Source organism: Malus domestica, chromosome 15 (assembly GCF_042453785.1).
Source record: "Malus domestica chromosome 15, GDT2T_hap1".
In the NCBI taxonomy this organism is placed as follows: Eukaryota; Viridiplantae; Streptophyta; class Magnoliopsida; order Rosales; family Rosaceae; genus Malus; species Malus domestica.
Window position 1 is genome coordinate 49,347,853 of NC_091675.1, and position 25,345 is coordinate 49,373,197.

Sequence of the window (25,345 nt, forward strand, 5' to 3'; positions counted from 1 at the left end):
CTTATGCAGTAACGTACCTGGAAATGATTTCTCATGCATCGAGTGATATTATCAATCAAAAAGCCTTTTGGATAATTTGTCTCAATGCAGTAGATCCCTAGGAACATATATATGCCGTAGAGTTCAACAATTTTTTATTTGAAAATGATGGTTCAACCTGTAATAGTCTAGTAACAAGATGTTTGGTTATGTTGAAACCTCTGAAACTTTGTCTCCAATAATAAAAGATCCAAGGGTAGTAGGAACTTCACTTGTAGAATACCAGCTAGAGGTGCATGATGAAATGACTGTCAGTGAATGTTGTTCTTGCAAAGGCGAAGGATGTCTGGCCAATTGTACAATCAAGATTTGTGAATGAAGTATCAAGGACTTTAAGGTAACACATTATTTTCTATCGTTAATCCATTAACAATTTGTTTTCCCTAAAACAGGAGAGAATAGACAAAATAAAAGGAAAACTAATGAAAATGACTTGAAAATTTTGAGTTTTAACGATAAGGAAAAAATAAAAGGTAAAGTGAATAGTACCATGATTGACTTTTTAGTGTAAAAATGTGGTTTTTTCGTTAAAATGAACAGTATTGGAAGCTTTTCGTTAAAATTCCCCATAAAAACAAGATTTTCCCTTCAGGCACCAGAAATATATGCATGCTTTGAGATTATGCATTTATAGCATCTAGTCCAAAGGCTGACCTTGTTTAACGGGATCATCCTACCAAAGGAATGTCTAATATATAATTTGAATATGCTGTTAAGGGGATCATCAGGCCTGCTTTGCATGTGTAGATGGAAAACCAGGTAATGCGGCTGAGTTGCTTGAGAGGGTTTCACAAAAAATAAAAGTGAATCGTTATAGTGAGGCACTTAATGATCTTAAGCTTCTATAGAGGCACACCCAACACTATTAGAAGCATATTATCGATCATCTGTTCTTGTTAGATTGATATGCAGGTGCTTTTTAAATAATTACCATTCTAACAGGATAAATTTTGTTTCGTTGAAAATTGTTTCATCATATGTAATCTTCTATTTGAAGTTTTGGAGAAAATTAGAATGTTACAAGTAATTATTGACTGTATCAAATTTATGAAAACAAAACTTACAGAAATCGATTTATAGCTTAGTTATATGATTCAAAACTTCAAAATCATCATCCATCGGTAAAAAAAAAAAAAAAACTTGCTTTTCTCTATAAGAGCGTCTTAGGGTTTTAGGTCAGAATGAACGAAGGATAAAGCTTGTATGAGGGTAGAGTTTGATTATTGGGTGGGTTTATTGATAAATTTTAGTTTTATTATTAATTTCATCTTGTACTTGATGGTAATTAGGCAGTAGGTTAAAGAAGACAATTCACATTTAAAATTTAAGTTTGGGGTGGGGGGGGGGAGGGGTAGAGAGAGGTTATATGGGTTCAATTAAAATTTCCCTTAAATATATTACTAAAATTGTACGGTTCGGTTCACACCAGTTCCAGTTTGGTTCATGCTGGTTTTCGATTCCGAATACTAAATCATTTGAATACCAAATCAAAATCCATTTGAAATTTACTTGTTTCCTTTTTCTTGTTTTTTGCATGCTTGTATTCAAATACGACTTCTAAAATGGTTATAGAAAGTTACAAACAAAACATATCATTTTCAAATACTCAATCAAATGTAAATGCCTTTGACACCGAGCAAAGAAAAAGAAAAAAAAACACAATTCAAATGTATATATACATTCATAATACAAATATATATCCAACATACAAATATATCCACTATGTAGTAAGAATGTTAGTGCGAATACAACAATTTAAGTCCAAAAGGGACTTATCCAGAGATTAAAAAAAAGGCTTAAGAAAAAGGGAAAGAAAAAAAAAAGGATGTAACTTAACACTTTAAGATCATTCTATCTAAGAAAAATATGAAATCGAAACCTGATTGTCAAATTTGGAGATTTAGGAGAGAAATGACCTCTTTTTATTTATTTATTTTTAAATGTCCCTTATCTCAATAGGTTAACCGTGCAAGTGAAATATCTAATTGAGAAATGCTTCCATGCAATTGCATGAGGCGAAACCAGTTTTAATTTTCACCACTCCTTTAGTGAACAACTATTAAATTTAGTTAATTATTTACATTCACAGTTCGATTCGATTTTAAGCAGTTCTACCAGCACGAGAATTGGAACTGGTATGAACAGTTCTGAATGTTCGGTTTGGTTCTTGAACAACGTTCATTTTTTTTTGTTAACACGGTTTTTAACAGTTTATTTTGTTGCGGTTTGATTTGGTTTCACAATTTTACGGTTTTTATGCCCACCCCTAGTGAAACCTAGCCCGGTAGTCACTCACCAAACCACACCACCTTGTCGTCGTTAGCAATGCTTCTCCTCACCGCCGACTAAGCCTCTTTTACTCTTATTCTTTCTTGCTGGCGAACCCACTCACTAATTATATTTCATTTTTGACATACCCCGACCGGTCAAGGCATGGTGGCCGTCACCCGAAGGTGACGTAACCAAAAGTGTGAGTGATGTGATTGACTCGACCCTGTGCTTGCTTTTGGCCTTCTCAACCCTTGTTTCCCTGGTTGCCGTGTCCTTGGTTACCTCGACCTTGATTTGTTAGATTAGGCTGCCTGGTCGATACGATGTTGCTAGAAGTTACCTCAAGATTCTGGGATTGTCCCCCGGCATACCACTGCGATCCGCCACCCTGATACGGCGTAAGCCCCTCTGGTACAGTGGATAACCGCCCTAGGAATAAAGATCAGGTGGGTACTGATATGCTTCTCCTGGATATTGAGCTATGTCACCCTGGTAGTGGTAAGCACCACCATAACCTATCTCTAGGTAGGTACCAGGTCCTTGAATCTATTGGAGAGGAACTGTAGGTGGTAGTGTAGGAGACTGATTTTGCTGAAATGACGGTTATTGCATACGCCACAGAGCATAGCACCAGAATTGATAGGGTTCATCTGATTCTGAAAGCGGGAACTACCTGTGGACTTGCCGCCCATTCGTGGCGTATTGGAATTTGATCCACCGCTCGAAGATCCAGAACTATTACCACTTCTCTTAAAATTAATAAAAACGTAATATTAGGGTCGAGTTGTCACAGTTTTGGGTTTCCTTTACCCCTTAAGAGGGTTTACTTTCTTAAGAGTCAAACTTGACCCACGATATATACAACCCACCACCGTAGTTAAATGTAAGGAAATGAGGAATAAAGTTATTGATAGAGAGGGTGGAAGAAAAAAGGGGGAGAGGACAAGGGGAAAAAAAAAAAACCACACAAGAGGTGGTAAAAAAGCCACACATGAGATGACAGAAAATCTATAAAAGAGATGGCAATGAAGCCACCCAAAAGGGCGGCAGAAGTATCCAGAAGTATACTCACTTGACATTAATGTACTATTTTTCCTTAGATCAGGAGCATTTTTCCTGTTGAATTTTTCCTACCTAATGAGGTTTTAACGAGGCACTTATCCTGGGCTAGTCATACCCTTGTGTGTGTTCTACTTCTGTCGTGAAGGTGTTTAGTTTTGACTTAATGAAACTTCTCAATTTTCTCCATAAATGGGTTTTATGGTACATTGAGTTTTACCATAACGAGGTTTTGTGTGTTTTACACCTTATGCATTCTTCCGCTTGTTCTGAGACTCGCATTCGCTCATTGTGCCTACGAGACGACTTCACCAACTACTTTCACATTTGCTTGAAGGTCTGATGTGTCTACTACTTGAGTGTTGAGTATTTACACACTCAAGAGGAAGTGTTGTAATTAATATTTCACATTATGTGATTGTGTAAGTCATAAGTAGATATAAGTTAGGAATCATTTGGAATCTAGTAGATATTTTTTATTAGACTTTGTATTACTTGGAGAGCAAGTTATTCTCTCCGTTTTATTACTATAAATAAAGACACTATGCATGAGGAATCAAATCCCCAGAATTCCTCAACCCATTCTCTTCTCTTTGCTGCACCTCTTCCCTTTTCTCTCTCTAAATTTTAGGTCACAACACAATGTCACAAGTAAAAGTTGTGAACAATTGAATTGATATTATTTGGATTTCCTTGTGAAATTTGTAACTCTTTATCACACAAACTCTTTAAATCAATTTACATTAGATTAGCTTAGGATACTTGATATTGAAGTCTGATATATTAAAGATCAAAGTGCGAATGGCTGTGATTAAAACACAAGCCAGGTTTGTTCATAAATATGTATTTCACTTTTAAGTATCTTATGCATTATGACTAGTGAAATTTTCAGATCACTTTATGCATGCGTTTTGCATGTGAATCGGACACATATTTTAAGAAAACCCATATGGGCTTGTCTTACTCCTTCACTCTTGAGTGAGTTTCTCACCCTTGATCTTTTCTGATTGAATTGGCATTTAACAAGTGTCTTCGTGGGTTGTACCTGGCTAATTAAAACAAAAATATATTTAGGTTTGTTAGGATTATGTTAAGCTCATTTTCTCTTTGGTTAGAAGGCTTGTAACTTTCAAGACCTTGCTTTAGCCCTTCTGAGCCTCCTCTCCGTGTTCTTCAAAAATCCTAGCTGGAAACACTTTTTTTATGTCACTACTACAATACAGGCTATCACCGGCGAAGCAAATACCGACAATAAACCTAATTTCTGTCGGCAATTTGGTAAATATCCGACATAAAACAATGTAATGTCGCATTTCCAAAGCGACACTAATGCTTGCGTCACAAAACGCCTTCAGTGTCGGTCTCATTGCTTAATCCGCCACTATACAGCGTCAGTTTAAAGCGACACTGACATTAGCGTCGCTTACAACCGACGTACAACTGAATATTAATTATAATAAATCCATAACATTGCGTCGGTTATAACCGACATTCCCATAAAACTATAGAAATAAAATATACCTAAACCGACGTTATATAACCATTAAATAAATAAAATATTCAAATTTAACAATTTAATTATAATATATAGCAACTCTTCTGTCGCATCTAACCGACATTGTCTTACAATTAAATAAATAAAATATACTAAACCGACGTTAGATAACAATTACATAAAAAAAAATTCAAAGTCAGCAATTTAATTATAATATATATAAACCATACCGTCGGTTCTAACCAACACTGTAATAAAATTAAATAATTAAAATATTCCTAAACCGACGTAAGAAAACCATTACATAAATAAAATATTCAAACTAGTAACGGTCTGAACCGACACTAGCCTTGTTAGTATTTTTCTAAAAACGTATATCTGCATCATTTTCAATTAATTGGTACTAAAAAAAATTCTAACCACCTTAATAAATTTTTTCAAGTTCTGACCAAAACAAACATTAATAAAAAAAATTAACAAGACATATAGTGCCAAAATATACAAATATTATACATCAAACGTTCCACATAATAAACAAAAATTCATCCGTCACAACAAACACTAAATCCGACATTACAAACGTAACATACAAAAACAAAAATATAGAACAAATGTGTCATATTTATCCGCCAAGAAAGCGAACCAAATAAACTACTCAACTGAGCCTGAGACTGAATGTGGGCCCGATCTTTCTCCTCCTTGAGATCCCCCATCTGCTCCTAAATACCTTGTGAAGTCCACATCAAATCCACCACCAGCAAGCATTCCAGAAAACCCCCTAACTAGAACTTCAGGACAAAATACAGCAGGAGCAGCCATCTCAGGTCGATATACTGGGGTTTGATAATGCGAAGGCTGCTGCATGTATGACATGGGAGGATGCTGCATATATGGCATGGGCGGCTGCTGCATGTATGACATGGGCGTAGGCATCAGATACAAAGGATATGAAGGGGGTTGCTGATTATGGCCAGCATGCGGATATGCAGGGGGAGGCTGACTATGGCCCGACTGTTGAGGAGGCTGACCCTGGCCTGACTGTTGAGTTCCCGGGCTATACGGTGGTTGAGGCTGAAATTTTTGGAGAAACATAGTAAGCAACTGATTACTATGTTCATACTTGCCCTCTAGGTCAGAAAGCCGTTTATTAGTATTTTCTTCCCTCATTCTCAACATATTATTTTCAGTCATCAGCAATGCCATTGCACTATTAGATGACCTCCTGGAGGAATTTGATGTAGAAGATGAAGAAGATGCATAGGACACCATATCAGGGGTCACCCCATGACCATACCCTCTGACTCTGTTATGAGTCTCAGGACCCATTGTATCAACATAAACACGGGTCCTAAGTTCTTCATTATCATCTTGGCCCGACTCAATCAAATTTTGTAAATTGCCCTCCATGGTTGCCTTGGATTACAATTAAAAAAAAAAACAACTATAGTAAAACAGAAAAATAAGTTATACATATTAAAAATTAATAACAAAAGATAAACACGAAAAAATCAACGAAAACATCAATTACCGCTGTACGCTCCGACGTTTCATCAATCCAACTTTTATCCTTTCGTGTATGACATTCACGGAAAAAGGTTACTGGATCTGCCTCTTTCCCATGCTTGTTCCGCTTTATGAAAAATAAAGTTTCATACAAGCAATTTTAAGCACCTCATACTAAAAATAAAATTTATAACTATGTATTATTTAAAATTAATAACATATCTTTAAAGTGAACAATCCTTACAAATTCTTGCCGTTTTCTTGCAAAAGATTTTGTCCCAGTAGTATGGTTCATTGTTTTCTTTTTCCGATTAATCTTATTTTTCTCAGCTACCTCCTGACAAAAAAGGGGACTTTTTTAGGCAGATTTAAAGTTAAAACGAAATAAATCATATAACAATTACCCTAGCTTTTTCCTGATTCCAGTGTGCCACCAATGCAGCCCAATCTGCAGAATTCACTTCAGGAGGAGGGTGGCTGCGCTCCTCTTCTGCTCTTTTAGAATAATGCTCTTTTTTTAACTTATTTCTATATTCCTTATGTGCATGCTCAGCAATCTTAAGCGTCATATGACGAATTATAGGCATCTTCACAATATCAGCATCATCAAAAAAAATATTTCCCTGCATTCATAAAAAAATAATCAAGCCAACCAATCACTATTAAATTTATCGGTTTTGTTCTTCTATTTTCAAGGAAAAAAAATTATATATATACCTTTATTCTATTCCACAAAACTTCCTTGACTTCTTGCTTAATCTTACGCCAATCCCTCTCCAACGGGAAATTTCTGTTGTCTCGTACCTCCGCTGCTACAAGTCTTGAAAATGCATTAGAATTATCACTAATGCATTTTCCGGACGAATCAAACGAACAAAGCTGTTTCGTCCATTTAGGAATTGAGGGACCCCGCCTCCGTTGAGATGTTCCTTATTATAACATAAAGCAAGCAATTAAAAACACACAAACAAATGTAGCTTTTCAGTTTAAACATAATACTAGTATAAACACAAAACAAAACTGAAATTATAATAATTCCAAAATGAACCAGCCTCGAACTCCTCTTCCATATGAAGTTCCTCAGAACGTTGTTCTTGACAAGAATTATCCATAGCAAATTTTAGTGGAATGAATATGGCTGAAATGAGGGAAAGAGAATTGGGAGAATGGGAGGAAGTGAACGAGAGAGAGAAATGAAAGAGAGAAATGGAAGCACGGAAAAATGGGAAAGAAGGGGCTCAAATATGGATACAAGTTCAGCGTCGAATTATGAAGATATTACGTCGGTCCAAACCGACACTATCACTGACAAACTGATACTTTTATACATTGCGTCGAAATATTTACATATTGCGTCGATTAAAATCGACGCAAACCCTGACTTGCACCAGCTACACCTAGCCTGACATAGGTTTACTTAAAAGCCTGACAGACTTTTGACTAAACGCAAGTGGCGTCGAAATAGGAGACCTTTGCGTCGGAATAGGGTGAGATTGCGTCGGTTTAAACCGACGTTACCCTGACACATTGACTATCGTATCAGTGGCCTCGGAAATGCAAAGATTGCGTCGGAATAAGATATCTTTGCGTCGGAATAAGATATCTTTGCGTCGGATTAGTAAGGGATTGCGTCGGTTCAAACGGACGCAAACTATGACATGACTGACATAAGTTTTCCACACCATTTCCCCGTGCAAAAAAACCGGGAAAATTCCCGCCCACAATATTTAAACTAAACCGACGCAGATTACATATGCCGTCGGCTAAAAGCGACAGTAAGGAAGAAAAAAAAAAAAAAAACGTTTAACCCTTCGTTAAAAAATAAGTTGTTATGTTATCTTATATAATATTTTAACATAAAAAACAACTTATAAATAATATTTAATAAAAAACAGAAATATAATTTACAATAAAATATCATCAAACACTAATTGAAACATGGTCTAATTAAAACAAAAAATAATTGATATACTTATTCCCTGTCATCATCCGTTAGCTCGTCGTCGGCATTGACTTGATTAAAGAGCTCGGTAGGCAACGGTAATGATTCAAGAAAAGGAGTCTCTTCCACGCCAACCCTTGTATGGAAATTTTCATTATCAAGAATTCGATCATCCAAGTTAGGTATGGCATAATCGTCAACTGCATCATTATCCTCCAATACGTCAAACAAATCCCTCGGCTGGGTTCGAACAACTACGTGCCAATCTTTTTCAATTGTGTCCTCTACGTAAAATGCTTGTAATGCTTGTGATGCTAATATAAAAGGATCCTCTTTAAATCCCAATTGATTGAAATTCACCATAGTAAATCCATATTGATCGGTTTTCATTCCTCGTGGGCTTTCACTATTAACCCATTCACACTTAAATAACATCACAGCTCGACCCCTATCTCCTGCCTCAGTAGGACCACAATATTTAACTTCGAACATCTCTACTACTCTGCCATAACAATTCACTTGCCCAAGTGCTCCAGGAACATTTGCAGGTACAAAGACACCGCAATTTTGATTCTTATGCTTGTCATCCACAGATTTTATACGAAATCTAAAACCATGAACAATGTGACTTTTGTATCTACTCACAACCCTACTTGGATAATTAGCTAGCCAATACAAGTCTTGAGATATCAACGTGTCATTAGCTTGACATCTTGAATTCATCTGTAATAAGTATGAAGATAAAAATTGCCATAATAACTATAAACACGTTATAATTAAAATGCAAAACAATAAATAAATAATGTGATTGTTATATCAACTCACATGTTGCTTGAACCATTCTGGAAATTCTTTCTTGCTTAGCTCCTTAATTTGTCGCATAGTTAACCTTTCTCGACGATGTTTAGTTTTCAAGAATTCCTCATGTTGCCTAGACAATTATGTCCAAATTTAGATAATTAATTTTTCAAAGTTAAGAAAACCAATAAAACATTAAGATGTATGATTAAACGTTCTTACCTTCGAAATGGGCTAACTTCATCACAATTATTTAGAATGTATTTATGGCACTGATCAAGAACATTTAGATCGAGCTCCACATTTTCTCCTGAACCCATATAACATCCTTTCGAGTCAAAAATTGATAACCCACCAGATACTCCACGTCCAATACCATCTTCATTTCGGCCTCTACGGGTACGACGAGACTCAACATCTCTAAGATACATGGAACAGAAGGACAAGCACTCATCCACCAAATATGCTTCAGCAATAGAACCTTCAGGACGACCCTTATTACGAACATAGCGCTTCAGTGTTTGCAAATACCTATAATTATAAAACGAAATACAAATCATTATAATTATTAATTAAAGTTACTATAATTGTAAAAATTTATAAAAATTTATTTATTACCGTTCAATTGGATACATCCATCTATATGGAACAGGCCCTGCAAGAGCTGCTTCATCTGCCAAATGAACTGGGAGGTGCATCATTATATCAAAAAATGCAGGAGGGAATATTTTTTCAAGTTGACATAATGTCAAGGCAATTCTTGAATTCAGTTGCTTGAATCCTTCTTCAGTCTCCTTCTTACTACACAACTGTCTGAAAATTGCACTCAACTCTAATAATACCATAGTAACAGCTTTTGGAAAAACCGGGCGTATTGCAAGCAGGAGTAACTATTGCATTAAAACATGGCAATCGTGACTTTTCAACCCATGTATTTTTCGTTCATTCACGTGTACACATCGTGACAAATTTGATGAATATCCATCGGGGACCCGAATAGTAGACAACACTTTGCAAAACGCAGTTTTTTCTTCTCTGTTCAACGTGAACAATGCTGGAGGTCGAAATGTTCTGTTTCCTTCTCTACGTGGGTGTTGACTACGTCTTATGTTCAAGAATTCAAGATCTGCACGTGCTGCCAATCCATCTTTAGACTTTTCTATATCTAGCAATGTTCCCACCACACTGTCACATATATTCTTCTCGATATGCATAACATCAAGATTATGTCTAATCAACAGATGCCTCCAATAAGGTAGTTCATAAAAAATAGATTTCTTCTTCCACTGACTGTTACTACTTGTACTGCTCGAAGTTCTTCTTCTGCGTTGCCCAACTGAAGCATCTTTATTTGGTTTTCCAAAAGTAAATCTCAATGTAGAAAGTTCTTCGAGACATTGTAAACCAGTCCACTGCCTTGGTGCACTACGATGCTCTCGGCGACCATTAAAAGCTATGGTTTGCCTTCGAAACCTATGATTATCTTCAAGAAAGCGTCGATGCCCCATATAACAAATCTTACGACTTGCCGGCAAGTAAATAGATTCTTTATCATGCATGCAATGTGGACATGCTTTATAGCCATGTGTACTCCATCCTGACAACATTCCATAAGCCGGAAAATCACTTATAGTCCATAAGACAGCAGCCTTCATTGTAAAACTTTGGTTGGAATACGCATCATAAGTAGGAGTGCCCACCTCCCACAACTCATTCAACTCATCAATCAATGGACGCATGTATACATCAATATCTTTACCAGGACTGCGTGGTCCTGGTATTAACAGAGACAACAACAAATTTGGCTGCTTCATACACATCCAAGGCGGCAAATTGTAAACAGAAAGCACCACAGGCCATGTGCTATGGTCATTCCTCATTTTCCCAAAAGGATTAAATCCATCACTGGCTAACCCCAATCGGACATTTCGAATTTCTGATGCAAAATCCGGATATATATTATCCAAATGCTTCCATGCTGGAGAATCTGAAGGATGTCTCATAAACTCATCCTTAGGACATTCAGTTGCGTGCCACCTCATATGTTCAACCATATGCTTCGACATAAAAAATCGTTGCAATCTTGGTTTTAAAGGAAAATACCACATAACCTTAGCTGCGATTTTTTTTCTTGAGCTATCATCTGCATTGGTAATTTTATATCTTGATTTACCACAAACCGAGCACACGGTCAAATCCGAAGTATCTTTCCAATAGATCATGCAATCATTGGGACATGCATCAATTTTCACATACGACAGACCCAAGTCATTTATAAGTTTTTTTGCCTTGTAACAGGTTTCAGGCAAACAATCCCCTTCAGGCAACATTCTTTTAATTAACTCCAGTAAAGTGGTGAAGATCTCATCTGGCATTCCCGCTAAACACTTAATCTGATACAGTCTTACAACTGCTTCCAATTTCTTAAACTGCTTACAACCTGGCCACAAATCTTGATCTGCCTCTTCAAGCAACCTAAAAAAAGTCTCCACCTCTTCTGGACGCCCTTCCCTAATGGGGGGTTCAGTAGACGGCCCAACACCTTCTTCTGTTAATGGTTGGACAAATACATCATTAAGAAAATCATGCATGCCAATCACCTCATCTCCTGTTTCTTCTTCTCCAATTGCCATATTTTGCTCTCCAATGTTTTGCTCGCCATGATGTCGCCACCAAGCGTTTTTATAATCTTTATCCATATCATACAATATGAGATGTTCAACAATAGTGTTCCTAACAAAAGTGTATCGATTACAACATCTTTTGCAAGGACATCTAAACTTATCAGGTCCAACACCATTTGCAACTGCTTGATCCAAAAACGAATTAATTCTAGCTGTATACGCTTCAAAATTTCGAGGTATCATCAACCAACTCTTGTCCATGCTTTACCACTTTACGAGGGCAAAATAGTACCTTCACACTAAGATGCCTACAATCTTTCAATCCCTATCATGTAGGCATAACTATTAGAATTTTCAATTTCTATCTTTCAACCCTCGAACTCTATCACAATTGCAATCTTTTAATTTTCAACACCTATTATAGTGAAAACAAATTAAAATAACAACAAAAATTTATCAAAATTATGCTTATCTAATCCATTCTAATAAATACCAACCAAAAGTTATCAAAATAACAGCAAAAACAAATTAAAATAACAATTACTGTACAAAACAAATTAATTTAACATAATATATTCTTATATTACTAAATATTATAAGTTTATGTTATATTTAATATTGTTAATTTAACATAAATGCTAATAAATATTATTCATTTCCATTTTCTCATAACAATTCAAGTGACAAAATTAATTAATTCGACTAAATATAAATTAATTTAACAAAAATAATAGAAATTTATCTAAGCACTTAAATTAGAATTTTTAAATAAATAAACTTGTGTTTTATACAATTAAAGAATTTAGTGATAGAAACCTGAATTATGGAAGAATTCCGTCGTCGTTGAATTCTTTACGTAGTCAAGTAGCTCAAATAAATTCCCTACAAAAATGAATTGTAAATAAAAATTAAACATAATAGGAGAAAATAAAAATATTAAAAAGCAAAAAACACTTACTGTTGTTGAAGAAGTAACAAACGAAATTGGAAGAACAAACAAGAAAGGTCTAAGTGAAAGAACAAGGGGAGGGTTTGTAAGAGAGGAAGAGCAAACAAGAAAAATGGAAGAGAGGATGAAAGAGAACACGGGAGGGTATATAAAGACCCTCAATCCGTAGCTACAACCGACACTAAGTTTTAAAATATTTTAAAAAACTAAAATCTATGTCGCTTATAACCGACGCAAGCTTTAAATTATTTAAAAATAATAATTTATGTCGCTTAAAAGCGACACTAATACTTTATGTCGCTAAAAAGCGACGCTATTATTTAAAATTATTAAAATATATGTCGGTTCTAAGCGACGTTAAATGTTTACGTCGGTTTAAAAGCGACGTAGACATTTTATGACGCTAAAAAGCGACAGTAAATCCGACGTCATCTTCATTTAGTGTCGCAACTGTCTTATCCGCCACTATATTAAATTAAACCGACGCCAGCCACTGACACTATAAGGCTCTTTTGTAGTAGTGTGTATAAAATCTTTGTGAAAAAACTACCATTGTTCATGGTCTAAAGTTTACTTTAAAATATTCATATAGACCTTAGTGTTAGATTTTCAGTTAATTTCTTCATTCCAAATCTTTGTATGAAGAAACTGACTTGTCAACGTTGAATCCAAAATTGCAGATCGTCTTTTCATCTCTTCATATCATTAGCAGTTATATGCCTCATTTTGATGCCACAAGGTGATGAGTTGAAGAAGTGAAACTCTCTCCTTGTGAAGACTGAACAAGTGAAGCTGTCACATTGTGAAGAAGACTAAAGACATATCCATCTAGTGCAACATAGGCTTGCACAAAGGTACAAGTTGCTCCATATAATAGGTCTAACATTTGACCTTCTTGTGGTTATGAACCCTATTTTACACTAGTGGACCGAACTCCTGAATCCCCCATTTTTTAACCTAGTTAGGAGTTTTTTTGGGCACATAACTAGAAGTTATTTTTTGATCTCATACGATTCTTTCAATGTAATTTTTAATTTCATTTTCTCCTTTTATTTTATTTGTGAAGGGTTTTTATTTTTTTATCTCATAACTAGAAGTGTAAATTCTTATATGATTTTCTATAATTTCATTTTCTCTTTTTATTTTATTTGTAAAGGGTTTTTATTTTATTTTATCTCATAACTAGAAGTGTAAATTCTCATAACTAGAAGTATTGTAGTTCTTTTACCCTATTCATGATACTTTGATAAATAACATGTGCTTACTCGTATATGAGAATTTTAACTTTATGTAAAATGTTGATCATGTTAGAATAAAGTGTATGAAACTTTTAATCCTTTGCTTCCTAAACACGGAATAATATTTAAATCCAAAAAACTTTCAAAAGTAATCTAACTTTGGTGTAACGAGTAACAAAGTGAAACATAAACAAGCTTGTACACTTGGCCTAGGTAATAATGATTCGAAAAATATTACCTCCCAAACTTGGTGTTTGTAAAGATTTTCATTGCGATAATCGGAATACCACCTTACTTCGGAACCGTATCTAAGCCCATGAAAAATTATTTTATTTCGCACTTGCCATATTGTATTGGTTAGACTAAGGATAAGAAAGTGAGAGAACTTAGTCCGGAATGCCCTCGACACTTCGATTTTGAAGGTCGTAACGTGTCACCAATAAGGGGCTTCATTCCCAATTCAAATTGCATGTCCATCCCTAGTGAATCTAAGTCAAAAGTTGGTTAGGGACTTTGTTGCTTGTATGTGGGTTGGAAGCACTTTTAGAATCCTTTTGTTAGATCCAACGCGTCGGACCTAAGAGTTTCCGATCGGACTACACTTAGGTGACTTGGCTAAGGTATTTAGTGTATCAGACTCCTTTGGAATAAAATTCCACTTGAGGAATTCCAAGTCTGGATGCCTCCTTCAGACATGCTTACCCACATAGTGTTGTAGAACGTACTTGACTTAGTACGCTAGTCTGTGATGAAGTAATCGTACTCAGGGTTAGCACTGAGAGCCACCCTCAGATGATTTCTAGATCGTCTTTTTTATTATTCCCTTGAATAGCGTAGAGCCTAAGTTTGAATGTTATAAACCACAACCCTTAGGTTGCATAAACTTTCCAAAGGCCAGATGGTGCATTGGACTTTCAGGTAGGAGGCCATGTCCCCATGTCCGTAGCTCCCCTGTCATAATTGCGCTTAATACGGAGCCTCCCAAGATGGTAATTGAATAATACAAAGTAGGCTAAAGGAGATCCCTCTAACACTATCACTTTGAATTTTTAGAATATTTACACTAAAAAGTGAAGTATTTGGACTAACACGCGATGTGGGCCGATAATTTGGTGTCAAACTTTTCTTTTACAAGAGTTGAACCTAAGGACTCTCATTATACTGTATTATTATTATTTTACATATAAAATGAAGATTTTATTCGTAGGGAAAATTACATCATGAGCTAGGAAGGTCATCCTAAATCCATGCTTTATTACAACTGTTATGCATGTGATGAGATGATAGACTTAAGGACTAGACCACGGGACCATTCTCTAGTCTCTACCCGATTCTAGGTATCAGAAAGACTTTTCCATTTTCATCAGTGTTAACATACACACAATTGCAACAAAAATCGTGCAGTCCAACGAAGCCAGGTTTTAGGACAACAACCGTAACCGATGGGTTGTCCTTCTTGATTATTGTTGCAGCCTCCCAAGCAGGCTTTCGAACTATTTCTGGCCAAACGAATTTCAATCCTGGAAATAGTGCACACAACATTCAAATTTGAAGGACTATCTAATCTACAAACATTCTACGTCAAATATATGTGTAGTTGTGTTTTTGTTATATTATAAATAAATAAACAAAACATAACTTGAGAATGATAAACAAACCTTGACCACAGCATGCGGCATCGGAACAGAAGCTAAAATAAGGTGGGTAAGGAGGCAATGAAGGTCTAGACATTTTCTTTATTATTTGTTGCGGTTAGATGTTAGATGCATGACCTGAGATCTGAGACCTTGTAGATATATACATCTATATGTATGTATGTTTGTACGTATGAATGTATATGGTAGCTTAATTAATGAATTTGTTTAAATCCTGAATCTATCACTAAAATGATTAGTAGCTTTCTATTTTATGGAACAGTCAACAGATGCAAGCGTTTGTAGTTTAGGTCAATTTAGTAATTAACTAATGCAGTCTTTCTACTTAAATTTGAATTCTCTTCAATTTAACTAGACATAGTTGATGGGTTCAACAGGCTTAGCAAAGCCTAAATACATCCAACAAATCCACAAGGCCCTGCCACTCCACATAATTGTTTTGTAGGTACAAATTCGTCCAGACAAAAGACGACGGATTTTCTTTCAGAGCTTGGTTCAAATATCAAAGATGCTCTGACAATTCCTTCTGAATTTCTACCCTCTTTGAATTTCTAACGTACTCAATCTCCGAATTTTTAATTCCTTGATTTGTTTGCTCTAGAGAACAAAAAAACATGGTTGAAAAGTTTTGAAACCACGACGAACGACACTCGCTATGTGCCTGAAATTAGAATGGAGAATGGAAACCATGGCGTGGTCGCACGCCACCGCTCCTTGCGACTGACTACGGTGGCTGGACAACCTGCTGCCATCGCAACACTACCAGTAATAGCCACTGCTGCAGCGTTTGCAGCTTTCTCAATTATGTTGACTCAGTATGAAGGCCAATGTGGTTGAATCCACTTAATTGTTGTAAAAAAAGGCTTGCTCATCTCAACTTTCAAAGTTTAAAAAACTTACAGAAACAAAAGATGGTGTATGCATTTCCTGAAATTTAAGATACAAGTGAAGTATGAGAGGGATGTGCAATCGAAAAGCAACACAGGGAAGTGTTTCCTATAGTATAAACTTGGAGAGCTTCAAGCTGATGTGTGTGATCTAATGAAAACAACTGCACTTGGTGGAAATAATTATTTCTTAAATTGTTCTACAGTTCGGTCCCAAATTCAAAATGTAACGATTAATTTGTTATTCATAAGTAGTAGCCTACTTTAAATATTTAGATTAACTGGACATGTAACACTAATATTAATGCTATGTTGAAAGGCTAAGATTACTTTGCTTAGTTGTTGCTTAGAGGTTTTTTATCTTATTTTTTTCCCTGAATAACTTGGTAGAATATATGATATGAAGATCAATTTTCAATGAATGAAATGTATGGTATGAACATTGTTAGAGCTAAATTTGAGCACCGCCGTGAATGATGTAGATAGATACACAAATTCGTTTATCTGTAATACAAACCGCAACTGTGAGTCGCCAAAGACACCAGGGGGGCGTGCCGGACAAGAGCTCTCTGATGCTCAAGTTAGTAAGTAATATAACAGTCAAGCAGTGGGCAACTAAGTATGCGATAATTGTGTTACTAGAGATGAACCCTAGAATGGTGTAGGAGTGTGATTACTTTTGGCGCACACCAATCATTAAATTGTAAGGACTTCAATTTATAGGAAACATGATGATTCCTTGTTGGATTAGGTTTTTATATCTTGTGAAATAAGCATGGTCAATCTTAGTGAAGTTGTCAAACTTCGCCCACTGAATCTGGTACAAGATGATGGTGGTATCGTTGTTCTATTTATTCAGCTCCGCATCGCTTCTAAAGTATTCGTATTCTGATCTGCTTTACCCTGGCCCTAGAAAATTATAATCTCACAATTGCCCCTAACTATGTATCTGGAAGGACTTGTCCCCTTGAGGATGAATATTATCAAAAGACCATGCCCCTTGGAGTAAGTCGGAATACGTACCATTTTACTTCTTTTGATGCTTGGCGTCTTGACTTCGTAACCTGCAAACTTTTGATGTTCCTGATTCAGCCGCACGAGAATCATAGTCTATAGGTGGCAATGATGAAGGATGTCATGTTGCTTGTGCATATTGAACAAGGGGTGTTCATTGCAACACCAAGTTACCTCGACTTTTGCACACACAAATCTCTAGATGACACATCCTGACCCGAAATGTCAACTAGGATTTTGAATCGAGTTATGCTGGCTGACACCAGGAAGGTGACAAAGTCATAAAGTGTAGTGATGTGGAAAATGTGAATAAATTTAAACCTAAAAGTGCCTAAATACAAGAGTGCGTTGTGAGCGGGAATGAACCCAGTTCACACTTGATGACAGAGCATAAGTACAGTATAGTAAAATATGGTGAGAATTATACCATCGATGGTAATCGTCTACCCCAAGATTTGCCTATAATCCTCGTCGGTACGAAAACTCTGCTACTAGAACTTGGAGGGGCGAAAATAAGGGTGAGTGGGCCTGAAAATAAAGTTTTAATAAAAACCTTTTGAAAGCGTTATAACCCCTCACCGTAAAAGTTGTATAGTTTCCAGAAAATAATACTACGAAGGTACGAAAAATGAATGCACAGGTGTAGTAAAAACAGAAGCATGCCATGCCACAACATCTCATCAATAATAAATGTAAGTTAGGTGTGAAACCAATATAAAATAGTATGCCAGTCAGAGTCACCTAATGTGACCTATACAACTGGACTCGTAGCTCATCAATCTAGGCAAGCACACGAGTCGGAGTCACCTAGTGTGACATGTACGATAGGCTGGGTATAAATATGTACTCTTAAGTGCTACGATCACGTGAAGGCTATGCTATAATTCGCGGGTCACCTATGAGTCGAAACTACCTATTGTGGTCTGTACAACAAGTTGGCACCAAACTTGGATCCAAGATGAGCGTGCTGTGTGAGAGGTGAACAATCATGTGAGGGCGTGGCCAACATCCCACATCGACCAACGGAGAGGGGGTGATGTGCCTTATATGAACACCTTTGAAGATGATGTTGAGGATTTGGAGGATGGTCTAATTATATGCGCTGTAGCGAGAGCTATTGAAACATATTATTTAAAATATATCCACAAAACTCCGTGTATGAATTCTTCCCAAACAAGTAATATTTGGTTGATGGAAGTACTACAAGGAAATGATGTGTGATGCTATAGAATGTTTAGGATGAACAAAGATGTCTTTTATAAATTATCCAATGACTTGCAAACTAATTATGGATTGAAAGGTTCAAGGAGAATGAATGCAACTGAAATATTAGGAATGTTCTTGCATATGTTAGGACAGGGTGTGAAAAATAGATTAGCGCAAGAGAAATTTCAACATTCTGGTGAGACTGTTAGTAGATATTTTGGTGCTATGTTAGATATCGTATGTAAGATGGCAATAGATATTATCAAACCAATGGATTCGGAGTTTTGTGGCATTCCCCAAGAAATAAGGAGAGAAGCAAATTTTAAATAATAAAAAATAGATTGTAGTTCATAAGTTAAGAAAAACGAGTTAGGGGACTTGCTATCCACCACCAAATAATCATGCAAACATGTTATGTTTCATTCAAATTCTTTTTATTTCCGGATGAAGATGCTCAAGTTGGCTCAATGTTAGAACTTAACCTATTACTCTTTATGATGTAGTATGTTAAGAGAATGACGTTTTCAACTTAACTTGGTCCCTAACATGCAATCTAGAATGGCGTGTTCATAGATTTAACAAGTAGAAATCATTAAGAACGAAAATAGTTTGAGTCATCACAAGGCATTTTAAGTACTAGCATTGTCTTACTTATCCTAGAAATTGGTTCACATGTTAATCACAATTAACAAGTACTACTCTAGAACATATGTAGGTCCTCATTCAACAAGGGCAGTCACACACATATTCATAGCGTTAGAATCCTAGATATGCTTACTAAGTATGAATCCGTAGAAAACACATAAAGAACTCATTAATGAGACAAGTAGTGAACCAATTTTCATCCATTCATAAAAGTAATTCAACGAAATGTCATAACAAACTTGCAATCATATTCGGGCTTCAAAACAGCCCCTAACTTCTAAAAATTTAGTTACACATAATTCTCAAATAAAACCAAAAGAAAGACATGAGTTTGAGAAGATAAAACCGAGCGAAGAGAATGCCAAGATTTCATCCTCTCTTTTCTTCCTTCCCTAAAGCTGCTACCTTGCATTTTCTTTCTATTCTATTTTTTTTTTTCCTCCTCTTTGCCGCTGCAACTTGTAGCCTTTTTGTTCTTGCTTGCTCCCGTTCTTCTCCATAACTCACCCTACTAACAGTCATTTAGTGATGACAAAGGAAATGGTAAAACAATTGTAACGCTTTAGGTAGCCTTTATGCCCATTACTCCCACTTATTTCTCATCTTTATTTCCATTTCCTCTGATATTTGAATAGGTGTCAGTTGATTTGTTCTTGGCTGCATCAGTTTTGGCTGCTAGATTTATTGGATTTATTGCTTTCATTGTTTTCTTGTCAGTTACAAACTGCTCAACCTCTTGGGAACCTTTTAGTGTTAAAATGGCCATACCTTTTTCTAGAAACATGATGACACGCCCTGACCCTGATATTCCCCGAATACCAGGACCGACACGTGCTGGCCGACACCCGGGGGTGACGAAAGCCATTAATTGATATTTAGTAATATAAGAATATATTATGTTAAATTAATTTGTTTTGCACTCTAATTGTTATTTTAATTTGTTGTTATTTTGATAACTTTGATAACTTTTTTTTGTTATTTACTAGAATGGATTAGATGAGCATAATTTTGATAATTTTTTGTTGTTATTTTAATTTGTTTTTACTATAATAGGTGTTGAAAATTAAAAGATTGCAATCGTGATAGAGTTCGAGGGTTGAAAGATAGAAATTGAAAATTCTAATAGTTATGCCTACATGATAGGATTGAAAGGTTGTAGGCATCTTTGTGTCAACGTAATATTTTACCCTCGTAAAGTGGTAAAACATGGACATGAGTTGGTTGACCATACCCCAAAATTTTGAAGCGTATACAACTAGAATTAATTTTTTTTTTGGATCAAGCAGTTGCAAATGGTGTTGGTCCTGATAAGTTTAGATGTCCTTGCAAAAGATGTTGTAATCGATATACTTTTGTTAGGACCACTATTGTTGAACATCTCATATTGTATGATATGGATAAAGATTATAAAAATGTGGCAATTGGAGAAGAAGAAACAGGAGATGTAGTGATTGGCATGCATGATTTTTCTTACGTTATACTTAATGAAAATATGAATAAACTCTTAAGTGTTAGTGAATCTATCCTTTTGATGGGATACGCATTCTACGAAACTAATTTCAACGATCCAACCGTCAAACTTGTTTGTATATGCTTCGAGATTGCATAAGCTAAAAATCGCAAAAAATAAACATTCAGAAATCAGGTAACGGGGCAAAACTTTTCGACAGTTATCAACGAAAAATCACGATTTAAAGGTTATTTTAACTCCAATTTTGATTATTTTTTTACAGCTATACTCCTTGACCCTATATGAATACAATGAATGAACTCGATCTTCAATTTAAAATATTTACACTAATGGATACCACAAAATCTTATGTTATACTTAATGAAAGTATGAATAAACTCTTAAGTGTTAGTGAATCTATCGTTTTGATGAGATGCGCATTTTACGAAACTAATTTCAACGATCAAACCGTTAAACTTGTTTGTATATGCTTCGAGATCGCATACGCTAAAAATCACAAAAAATAAACATTCAGAGATCAAGTAACAAAACTTTTCGACGGTTATTAACGAAAAATCACAATTTAACGGTTATTTTAACTCCGATTTTGATGATTTTTTTATAGCTACACTCCTTGATCCTATATAAATACAATGAATGAACTCGATCTTCAATTTAAAATATTTACACTAGTGGATACCACAAAATCTTATGTTATACTTAATGAAAGTATGAATAAACTCTTAAGTATTAGTGAATCTATCGTTTTGATGTGATACGCATTCTACGAAACTAATTTCAACGATCCAACCATCAAACTTGTTTGTATATGCTTCGAGATCGCATATGCTAAAAATCGCAAAAAATAAACATTCAGAGATCAAGTAACGGGGCAAAACTTTTCGATGGTTATCAACGAAAAATCACGATTTAACGGTTCTTTTAAGTCCAATTTTGATGATTTTTTACAGCTACACTCTTTGACCCTATATGAATACAATGAATGAACTCGATCTTCAATTTAAATATTTACATTGGTGAATACCACAAAATCTTATGTTATACTTAATGAAAGTATGAATAAACTCTTAAGTGTTAGTGAACAGCTTATTCTTTTTCCTTCCTAATTAACATAAATTATCTTTGAAGGGCCTATTCTTTTTCCTTCCTAATTTTCACGATTTCTTATTGTTATGCATCTTCCGTACAATAGAACAATTTGGTAGTTTCACATCTACACTGCTTTTATTGTATTTATGGATTCATCTAAGTGTAACATTGTTTTGAGATTTTGTTTTCATCTTCTCTCTATTATCATCATTAAGTTTGGTGGTGTTTATAGCCAATGAATTTAACGTGAGATTTGTTTCCCTTCTTTTCTTGTCCAGGATAATCAAGAGCTGTTGATTTCCTTGATGATGGCCTATATATTTAATGCAATGACACATTTAGCAATCGATGTTCGGTTGATGTCTTTCGAATTTTTGGAGCTTGCTATCGAATACCATCCACCTTCCTTCTTCTTGAATGCTGAAAAGGTATCCTAAGATTGTGCTGTAAAATGTTGTATGCAGTGTTTTCATTGGAATCATTTATTCGATATGTTATTCTGATGTACAACTGTAGAATTTCTGATTTATGCTCTGGTCATTAACTATGAAATGTTGTATGCAGTTTATTTCAACGCAAAGTTTCCTATTTCGAGGCCACCTGCTAATCGTTGTCCTATGTTAGGCTAACGTCGGTTTTAGCCGACGCAATGTGAACCTATTTCAACGCCAACCCTTTCAGTCAAAAGTGTGTCAGGCCTTTCAGTCAAAAGAATGTTAGGTTACGTGTATCTAGGTACTGTCAGATCTTGTGTCGGTTTTAACCGATGAAAAGTCGAAATATTCCGACGCTACTTTCATTTATGTCAGTTTGTCAGATATTGAGTCGGTTTAAACCGACGCAAAGTCCAAATATTCCGACGCTATATTTTATCCATATTTTAGCCCCTTTCTTTCCTATTACTTCCGTGCTTCCATTTCTCTCTTTCATTTCTCTCTCTCATTTACTCCAACGTTCTCCCGTTTCAGCCATAGCCTTTCCCTCGTTTACCCCCTTCTTTCCCATTACTTCCACTAACTTTTGCTATGGATAATTCTAGTGAAGATCAACGTTCTGGGGAATTTCATTTGGAAGAAAAGGAGTTCGAAGCTGGTTCTTTTATGAATTATTATTGATTTCAGCTTTTGTTTTGTGTTTAAACTAGTATTATGTTTAAACTGAAAATTTACATTGTTTCATGGTTTTTAATTGTTTTTTTTTTTTTTGTATTAATAAGGAACATCTCAATGGATGCACGGACCCTCAATTCCCAAATGGACGAAACAACTTTGTTCGTTTTGTCTGGAAAATGCATTAGTGATAATTCTAGTGCTTTTTCAAAATATGTAGCAGCGGAGGTTAGAGGCCACAACAATCTCCCGTTGATGAAGGATTGGCGTAAGATTAAGGAAGAAGATAAGGAAGTTTTCTAGAATAGAATAAAGGTATAGATGTTTTTATTTTTACTTGAAAATAGAAGAATAAGTCAATGATTGTAATAATAATTGATTTGTTTGATTTTTTTTAATGGATGTAGAGAAATATTTCTTTTGAAGATGCATATATAGTAAAAATGTCTATGATCCGCCATATGATGCTTAAGGTTGCGTAGCACACGCACAAAGAGTATAGAAATAAGTGAAAAAAAAAAGTATTATACTAAAAGAGTAGCAAAGGTGCGCAGCCACCCTCCTCTTGATGTGAATCCCGAATAATGGGTTGAGTTGGTGGCATACTGGAATAGAGAAAAAACAAAGGCATACTAGAATAGATATTATGTGGAATGTTAGATGTAAAATATTTGTATATTTTTTCACTATTTTTCTTGTTAATTATTTTTATAAATATTTGTTTTGGCCTATACTTGAAATTTATTATTTTGATTATATAATTTCTTTTAGTTACAATTAATTGAAAATGAATACAGATTTCTATATTTTTTAGTATTATTAACAAAGGTGGTGTCAGTTAAGACCGTTACTAGTTTGCATATTTTAGTTATTTAATTGTTATCTGACGTCGGTTTAAGAGATATTTTATTTGTTTAATTATATCATAATGTCGGTTAAAAGCGACAATAGGTTGGATATTTTATAATTAAACTGCTAATGAACGTCGCTTTAAAACGACATAATGTTGAAGTATACGTCGCTTTATACCGACGTCAATGTCAGTGTCACTTTTAACCAACACTGTGTAGTGGCGGATTACGTAAACAACCGACATTGAAGCCCTTTCATGACGCTAGCAATGGTGTTGCTATTCCAATTCGACATTGCTTTGTTTTATGTCGGATTTTTGCCAAATTTCCGACAGAAATTAGGTTTCTTGTCGATTTTTGCTTCACCGATGATAACTTATATTGTAATAGTGTTCAAGCAATGTGTTTCCGGTAGTTGAAAGTGATGAGTTCAAGATTTGGAAAATGCACGATCGGGCATTGATGCAATTGCTTATAGCTACCTTATCTCTTTCTGCTATTTCTTGTGCAATTGGCAGTACTAGTGCTCGTGATTTGTAGGTTCGTCTTAAGGAACAATTTTCGATTATTACTCGAGCTATGATCTTCCAGATGAAGTCTGAGTTACAAAACATGAAGAAAGGTATTGATTTGATATCTTTGTATTTGCAAAGGATTAAAGAAGCATGTGATTACTTGTCTGCTACTGGGGTTAAATTCAATGATGATGATATTGTCATTTAAACCTTGAATCATCTCTCATATAAATATAATACTCTGAGATCAATCATTAGGGGTCGAGAGAATGTTATTTCCATGAAAGATCTCTGATCTCAGTTACTTTCTGAGGAAGCAATGGTTGAAAATGTTCCTATTACTCCTTTCTTATATGCAATGGTTGCCAAAAATAATGGTAGTGACTCAAAGTCTTATGGTGATTCCTCCAAGGTTGATGTTTCTACACGTTAGTCACATGTGTGTCTGTTGACAGGTTGCCTTCTCCACACTGGTGGCTCAAATTAACAAGCTCAGGGTTCACCACCCTGATTATCTAATCAAATCTATTTGATTGGATAAGTTGGAGAATTTATATTGAAAACTTTCGATGGATATTGCATGTCGGTTGGGTTTTGAAGTTAGACATCCAGTACCCCATGCTCATACCCAGAATGGCCCAGCAGAAGCATGCATTAAACGCCTTCAAATGATTGCACGATTGTTAGTCATATGTACCAAGTTCTTGATCTTTGCTTGGGGCCATGCAATATTGCGAGCAACCATGTTGGTCCGCTTGAGGCCCGTCACAACCCAACCTTACAAAGCGCCTGTTAGTTGGTTACCAGATAAAAACCTGACATATCGTATTTCCATGCCCTTGGTTGTGCGGTCTATGTGCCATTTGCGTCGCCCTTATGTACAACAAAAAATAGGTCCTCAAAGAAGGATTGAAGTCTATGTCGGTTATGATTCTCCTTTTAATATTTGTTACTTAGAACCTTTGACAGGCGATCTCTTTACCAT

At 35.5% G+C, this 25,345-nt stretch overlaps 2 protein-coding genes across 2 annotated transcripts; both read right to left on the bottom strand.

The window, feature by feature from the left end:
* Positions 1–9,100: 9,100 nt before the first annotated feature.
* Positions 9,101–9,748, bottom strand: LOC103416267 (uncharacterized). The gene is made up of 3 exons (XM_070813375.1): positions 9,726–9,748; positions 9,330–9,638; positions 9,101–9,240 (listed from the first exon to the last, which is right to left on the bottom strand). The coding sequence occupies exons 1-3, from the start codon at positions 9,740–9,742 to the stop codon at positions 9,126–9,128; spliced, it is 441 nt and encodes a 146-aa protein (XP_070669476.1). The 5' UTR covers positions 9,743–9,748; the 3' UTR covers positions 9,101–9,125.
* A 249-nt stretch (positions 9,749–9,997) lies between these two features.
* On the bottom strand, positions 9,998–11,992 carry LOC139191985 (uncharacterized). Its single transcript, XM_070813025.1, has one exon. It carries the CDS (start codon positions 11,990–11,992, stop codon positions 9,998–10,000), a length of 1,995 nt encoding a protein of 664 aa, XP_070669126.1.
* Between the last annotated feature and the right edge of the window lie 13,353 nt (positions 11,993–25,345).